The 7,830-nt window shown below is 48.1% G+C and overlaps 1 protein-coding gene across 1 annotated transcript; it reads right to left on the bottom strand.

Moving 5' to 3' along the window:
• On the bottom strand, positions 1 to 6,047 carry PEX26 (peroxisomal biogenesis factor 26). The gene is made up of 5 exons (XM_050324953.1): positions 5,746 to 6,047; positions 4,922 to 5,062; positions 4,220 to 4,533; positions 2,700 to 2,846; positions 1 to 2,284 (listed from the first exon to the last, which is right to left on the bottom strand). The coding sequence occupies exons 1-5, from the start codon at positions 5,928 to 5,930 to the stop codon at positions 2,181 to 2,183; spliced, it is 891 nt and encodes a 296-aa protein (XP_050180910.1). The 5' UTR covers positions 5,931 to 6,047; the 3' UTR covers positions 1 to 2,180.
• Between the last annotated feature and the right edge of the window lie 1,783 nt (positions 6,048 to 7,830).

The raw sequence follows: 7,830 nt of genomic DNA, 5'->3' as shown, positions 1-7,830 counted from the left end.
TAAATCAGTAGTCAATTTATTATTAAAACTAGATATTGCAGCTTCAGTATTAATTGCAAAAAATCCCTGATAGCTTATTTCTTCCTTCTTGCCCTCTCGTGATGAATTAAATACAACGCAAACACTAAATCAGTAGGACTCAAAAAAAGTGAGGGTTAACAACCTATATTTAAAGTTGAATGTCCAAGTCCTGGTAAAGGAGTGGCTACAACATTTAACAGCATTCTAAACACTACATATGGCCTGCTGAAACCACTGGTCCCAACTTCCAAGATTGCTGCTAGAAGACCAGAGCGAAAACTGTTCCTTACCTACGCAGTCTGTTTGGCGAGACTTTGGCCTGACTTCAGGGTGAAGTTTGCTATTTGGTCAACTGGCTTTCAAAGGACGTAAGGTGAGGCCTTGCAAAGCAGGGGGCCGGTAGACACATCCTGGTCATTTCTAGAAAGAGCTCAACTCCAGACAGAACTTCTGTGTTTTACTCTATCTGGTTTCCCATCAACTGTTGGTTGCAGAACTGTAACTACACTTATAGTTGGATTACAGGAACCATTTAGCAATATCAAAGGCAGTTCTTCCCTATGTGTGCAGAGTGTATAACAAATAACTTCTTTATATGGTGAAGCACTGTGTGCTACTTATCCTGGTGTAGAATCCTGGCAGAGGCAAAACCTCTGGGGTGGGATATGGGATTGGTTTTGGTTTTACTCTTCGAGACCTTGGCAAGGTCATTACTGCATTCCTGAATGACCTGGCCCAGTTTGTCTGACAGTAATGCTGGAGTGTTTTGCTTATTGGGATAATTTAAGATGAAACAGACAACTGTTTACAGCACTGAAGATGGGACTGTTATCAAAGTGTAGTTCCTGGTAGACAGCAAAGCCAACAGGTCACACACTGTTGTCACACACAGTCTGAAGGTGCCAACAGGCCATCCCTGTGAAGAAAACAGGAACAGCCACCACCTCAGAGTATGGTTATTGCTAAAGACAAAGGGCACTACGGTGCTAAGACACCACACTGGGATCTACATTGGCTGAAAGCAATATTTTTTTAGGTCAGTGCTCTCCCCTTGGAATTTACCTTTTGTCAATCCACGATGGATGAAGGAGAAAACAATGTTCTACCCCAAACCTCCAATTTCTGCCCCAAAGTGGTCAGAAACAGAGTTGGTGTGTTGACAGATCTGCAGGTGGACTGATTTTCTTGCCACTGATCTGGGGAAGATCTTGGGATCTCAGATAAATACCTCTTTCTATAAAAATAAAGTTTTGTTCTAAATGACAGAGCATTGCTAAATGGCTCCCATCTAACTTTGGATACTTGGGGGGGGCAATTCTAGACATACAGAGACTTTTTGAAGTCTACATAAACAAAGCAAGAGGTAGGGAAAGAGTAAAACAATGCAACAACTTCAGTTGTTCAACTAGACAATAACATAGAACATAGTTTAAAAAAATAAATCTATTTCCTTACCACCAACACGTGCTTCTAAGAATCACTATGTATCAGGCAAGCACAAAGTGCTGTAATTTGCATTTAGGAAAGGTAGGTACAGCAGGTGCTAACAGTCTTTGTGACCCACCACCATGGCTTTCTGGCTTAAATATGACTAAAATCCAGTGTGCCTATGTAATGAGGCATCAGTCACAAGGGGAAACATGGCCTTCAAAATGCAATAGGCTTCAGTTTCTCCAGTGTTTTTCTTTCACATGCTTGTCCTAAATCCCATGCTGCAGGAACTGGGCTTTTCAAATGTCTTCAGGCAAAACAAAATATTCCCCCCAAAATCACTGGTACTCCATCGATTTTTACAGTCATGCCTCCAGGAACACTATTTCACTTGTTCAGAGAACTGCTCAGCATTTACAAGGATGAAACCTTCTTCCAGAGTTCACAACTGGCCACACAAACCTCATTCAAGAGCTACATCCAAAGCAAAGGGTTTGAAAAAGAGGGTTCTTATTCAGTTGTAAATAATGGAAGGTGTGGCTTTATCCTGGTGTTGGACAGGGCCAAGAAAAATGTCGGGAATACTTGTTGTGGTTTCAGATTCTGTCTGAAGAAATTAAGGTATCACCACCCAGGAGTCCACAGTTGGTCATCTCAGATTTCAACAGTCCTCGAAGAGCCTGGTAACATCCTCCAGACAAGCTGACACTTTCAGTGATGGAAGACACTTATTTTCGAATTGGAGGCTTATGGATTGGAGAAAGGACAGCTGCCCAAGCCTGTCGGAAGAGCTGGACCAGTTTATAAATGAATGGCAGTGATGTGGGAGAAGCTGCAAAGCAGAACAAAGAGGAAAAGAGCCTTTCATTACAAAAGGTAAAACTAAGATACACTAAGCATATTAAGAACATATTAAGAAAAAACTAATCCAAACTAGAATTAATCAAAACCTAGTCTTCTTACTTCCTTCAGTTCAGGCTGAGTCTAGCACAGCCTCTGCCTGCCTCTCACAGTCTGTACCTTGTCTGATCTAAAGAGCTGAGGATGGAATAACTGTTTTCAGAAAACTGGTGTTTGTAGAGCTTCGTCTTCCTACACGGACTGCAACTGGAAACACTAGAAACAAGCCCCAGTTTTTGTGTCTCCCCAGGAGGAGACAGTTACACAGACCAAATCTATTAAAAGCGACTAATATCTTCTCCATAATCATAATGGAATTTTAAAAACTGGAAATCTTAACACTATACCTGGGTCTAATCTCACCACCACCAGGTACAGCATAAAAGTAGCCAAGAGCATCTTCTTGTAAGGAAGTGAATAGAAGTGGCTTGACATGGACCTCAGTGCTTTACGTAGCAACCTCAACATGGTCAAGAGCTTCTGGGACAGAGCTCCTGTAAAACAAGAACAGAAAGGCTGTTAGGGCAAAGTAAAGTTTAAAAAGTAATCACATAGATATAGATAATAAGAAACTAAGATACTAGAAGTCTGATTGCATGAGGGCTGGGTTGGGTTATTTGGGTTTTTTTTATAATAGGGCACAGAGGAACAGTACGATTTTGTAATACAATTCATTATGCCCTTTTTTTTTAAGCATCTACTTTAGTATAATATGGTCTTGTACCACAGCAGTGCCAGCCTCTCTCCTGGGAGATAACATCAAGTGATTTATAGTTGTGGAGAAGAAGCAGTACTTTAATTGTTAGACATACATTGTTCCATGGATTCAGCTGCAAATGGAAATGAAGGAGCACACGCAGCCAACAAAATGTATCCTTAAAGGACTGCTAGGTAGTTTTAGTTTTCCGTTTTACCTTAAAAAAAGAAAAACAAACCAAAAAATCCTCCACATTTATTCTGAAGTGCTTCTGTACCTGGACAATACTTCTCACCTCCTGATGTTAGCAGAGACTAAATACGCTTTGCAATTGCCAGCAAAGGGATCACTAAGTCTTTTATTTCCTGCTGTGATACACAACGGGACTTCCTCCCAACTGATGTGTCACAGAATCATAGAATCATAGAATCAGATGGGTTGGAAAGGACCTCTGAGATCATCAAGTTCAGCCCTTGATCCACTACCACCACAGTTACTAGACCATGGCACCAAGTGCCACATCCAGCCTCTTCTTAAATACCTCCAGGGACAGAGGATCCACCACCTCCCTGAGCAGCCCATTCCAATGTCTGATTACCCTCTCTGTAAAGAATTTCTTCCTCATATCCAACCTAAACCTCCCCTGGCAGAGCCTGAGACCATGCCCTCTTATCTTACTGACAGCTGCCTTGCAAAAGAGACCAACCCACACCTGGCTACAACCTCCTTTCAGGGAGTTGTAGAGAGTGATGAGACCTCCGCTAAGCCTTCTCTTCTCCAGGCTAAACAACCCCAGCTTCCTCAGCCTCTCCTCAGAGGACTTGTGCTCAAGTCCCTTCACCAGCCTGCTTGCTCTTCTCTGGACCTGCTCCAGCACCTCAATATCCTTCCTGAACTGAGGGGCCCAGAACTGGACACAGCACTCCAGGTGTGGCCTCACCAGCGCTGAGTACAAGGTAAGAATCACTTCCCTCATCCTGCTGGCCACACTGTTCCTGATACAGGCCAGGATGCCATTGGCCCACCTGGGCACACTGCTGGCTCATGTTCAGTCTCCTGTCATGACAATATTCATAATACATAGTTAATGCTTGCTACCCTTTGCTAGCAAGGGACCAACCTGAAATAAAACTATAAAAAAGGAGTGCAAACAAGAGAGGCAAAGCCTACCCAAAACACTTTCTGTCGCCACGTCGTGCTGCTCTTCAGCCGCCGAGCGCATCTCTTCCCGCTGGCTCCACTGACACCGGCTCTCGCCAATGGTGCCAAGGAATGCCAGCTGCTGCTCGCTGTCCAGCACATCACAACCACAGACAAGCTCTTCTGCGCCCTCAAACCGGCCAAGTGGCAGCAGCACTTGCAGCAGATAGAGCTCCATCAGGGAACCGTACTCGGAGAGGCTCTTGTTGGTTTGGTCTCTCAGCCAGCTGCTGCCAACCTCCAGCATCACCTGGGGCTCTCCCACTTTGCTGTACAACAGGATACTGGAACACAGGGAAGAAATATTAGAAAGCACTAACTCTTTGTAAAAGCCGAGGTGGCTGACAGTTACTCCCCACAAGCAGCTGTCATGAGGATATGAATCGGGGTCTACACTTGAAGCACAGAGAGATTTCTGCAACACACAACAGTGGCAACACAGCCACTGATGGTACTCTCTCAGCATGACCCCTTTTGTACTCTACCAACCATGAAGCAGCCTTGCAGGAATGTTCCAGCACACACAGGTCAAGAACAGGCCTGTCCCAGATCTCACCTTCATCCTCACTTACACCATACAAAGTGGGAATATCACGTAATACTCAAGCCTTGCCTGCTGTTAAACCTAACACAAGCCCTGTGTATATCTGACAGCAACAGACAGAAACTCACCACAGCTCCAGAACTTTTGGAGGCAGATGTTCAGGGACATGGTAATACTGTAGGACCCAAGACAGAACTTCCCTCCACCGATTCATCTCAGCCAGCGCCTGAATCCCCACAACACAAAGGGAGCATTTCACTTCTGCAGAACTGGTAATGAAGAGACACCTAAATAAGCACTTCTTACAACCACATTTCCCCTTGCATCCCCTCCAGTGAGCTGCAGCCCAGCCCAGGGACTCCACAGTTCTCTGGCAGCTGCTCCCACTCCTTTTCCAGTCCTTGCCCCCGATAAAGAGGAATATTCGACCTTGAGAAGAGGCACAGAGCCTGTATCTCTGGGAGGACGAAGGGGAGGCTCCTGGGCACATCTCATTTCCCTCAAACACGCACAGATCCCTTCACATGAAGTATGTTAATACCGACAGGTATTTGGCTATCAAATAGCCAAAGCCAGGCCAGGTTTTACATGGCTAGTAAGCTGCTTTTTAGTGACAAGCCCATTCTCCCTTAATTTAGATAATTAAGGAAATAAACCTGTGCAGGGCCACAGCAAGAACCATCGGTACTATTGCCATTCATACGTGTAATATTTATATCCGAATCTGAGAGGCTCCTAATCCCCCGAAGGAAAAAGATTTTAAAAAAGGGAAAAAAAGTTAATCTTTATTCTTAAAAGTTGGTATTTTTTATTTAAAAAAAAAAAAAAGCAAAAAAAGCGCCTTCTATTAGGAAAAACAAATGAAGCCCACAAGGAGGGCAGGCACGGCCAGCCAGGCCGCTTCCCAGCGCCACCCCGTCCCCTCCGCACCGCCCGGCACCCGCACTCGCACCTCTCGGGGCCGTGCCCGGCGCCGGCTGCCAGGCTGTCGCAGCCCGCCTCACACTTCTCCACGGCGGCGGCGAAGTCCCGGTGCAGCACCAGCAGATCCGCCGCCTCCTCCAGCAGCGCGGCCGCCTGTGCCTGTGCCTGTGCCTGTGCCGGCGCGGGGCTCCAGGCGGGCGGCTCGACCTGCATGGCGGGAGGGCTGAGGGCACTGCCCTCCCCACACGGCTCCAGCTGCGGCTCCAGCGCCGCCACAGCCCCCGCCGGGGCCCGGCTCCGCTCCGCTCGGGCTGCCACCGGAACAACGAGAGGGAGCCCCGGCCCCGCCGCCTCCCGGCAGCGGAAGGGCCGCCCCGCCGGGCATCTTCTGCCGGCCCCGCGGGCCGGCGGGACGTGTAGTCACTGCGGCGGGGGCCGGCGGAGGGCAGCGAGGATGGCTGGGGCACTGGAGCGTCTCTCTTTACGAGGAAAGGCTGAGGGAGCTGGGCCTGTTCAGCCTTGAGAAGAGGCGGCTGAAAGGGGACATCAATAATATATATATATGTATCTCTGCATATATGTGTATAAATATCTAAAGCTGGGGTGCCAGGAAGATGGAGCCAGGCTCTGCTCGGTGGTGCCAAGCAATGGGACACGAGGCAACGGGCAGAAACTGATGCACAGGAAGTTCCACCTTAAATGGAGGAAGAACTTTTAACTGTGCGAGTGACCGAACATTGCCCAGAGGTTGTGAAGGCTCCTAAGTGGAGGTACTCAAGAACCTTCTGGACACAATCCTGTGCCATGTGCTCTGGGATGACCCTGCCTGAGCAGGGAGGTGGGACCAGACTGTGGTCCCTTCCAGCCCGATCCGTTCCGTGACTGTGTCACTCCTCGGGAATTGGCGATGGAAAGCGGGGTCTCGGCGGGCGCTCCGAGAGGCTGCGGCCGCAGCTGGAGCGCGGCTGTGCCGGCACCGGGGTCGGTGCCTGTCTCTGCCAAAAAACGCCTCTCCTTCAGTTCCTCCCTCCTGTGGCTGCCGAGGGAAAAGGCCGAGCCGGCGGTTCCCGACGCCGCCGTTCTCCCCGCGGCCGCCGGGCGTCAGCCCAGCCCCGGGAGTGTCCCAGCCGAGCTGGCTGCCGCTTTCCTCCCCCTGGCCAGGCACCGGGAGAAGGGGTTTGGCGCGGTGCTAAAGGGAGAGCGCTCCCCACAGCTCCATCAGCACGCCGGGGAGGGTGATGGATGCCCTGCTCTCCTGGCCGCCTCTTCCTCCGGGAGCTTCTCAGGCACCTCGTGTCCGCAGCTTTAAGCACATTACGCTGCTGATGGAGTTCGGGCATAATAACAGTGCCTCCATCAGTGCCCGGCAGGCAGCGATTCACATTCTTCTTCAGTTGTTATTTAAAAACAACAGGGTGTCTTGGTTACAAGGTAATTATGGCGGTCAGTGCAAAACGCTCTTCAAAAATTAATCTCTGCAGGAGAGGCAGGATTTATTTGTCTTGTAATCCTGGTCCCTCTACTATCATTATTTAATTAAAAAAAAAAACAAACAAGATAATGCAAAGCACAGTAAAGATTGAAACACATTCTTGAAAGGAGTTTCTATGCCATTTTAGTGTTGGCAGCAGGGAAGAAAGTGTGGAGCGTATGATTAAAAAACTCCATCTTTCCTTTTTTCTAAGTCGCTATTTCTGTGAGGCAGGGCCACGTACCTGCCCCTCACGGCAGCAGCAGGAACACTCTGCAGAAACAGCTTTTACACGGTGGATCCAAAGGGTTTGCACACTGTCATTAACAGTGGAAGAGGGTCCTGAAGGATTCAGGCTGGTTAAGGTGAAACCACAGCACAGAAACTGCGAAAGGAAGGGCCCAGCAGCTAAGCAAAGACGGAGGTAAAGGCGTTTCAGACTTCTGTTTCTATTGCTTGGCGTTTGCAATTTGGAAAACAACATTCCTTTTTGGGAACTACAAGTCCCAAAGTGCACTGTGGGAAGAACTGTGCCTCGTACCAGCTAGTGCCCAGCACAAATTCCCAAATATGGATAAGGAATCAATTTTGAAAAAGACTCACACTGGCTGGATGCTCCTCACTGAGACTCAGAAAAGGAGT

Source organism: Myiozetetes cayanensis, unplaced genomic scaffold (genome assembly GCF_022539395.1).
Source record: "Myiozetetes cayanensis isolate MyiCay16 unplaced genomic scaffold, myiCay2020 scf3, whole genome shotgun sequence".
NCBI lineage: Eukaryota > Metazoa > Chordata > Aves > Passeriformes > Tyrannidae > Myiozetetes > Myiozetetes cayanensis.
This window is presented reverse-complemented; position numbering and strand designations above follow the sequence as displayed.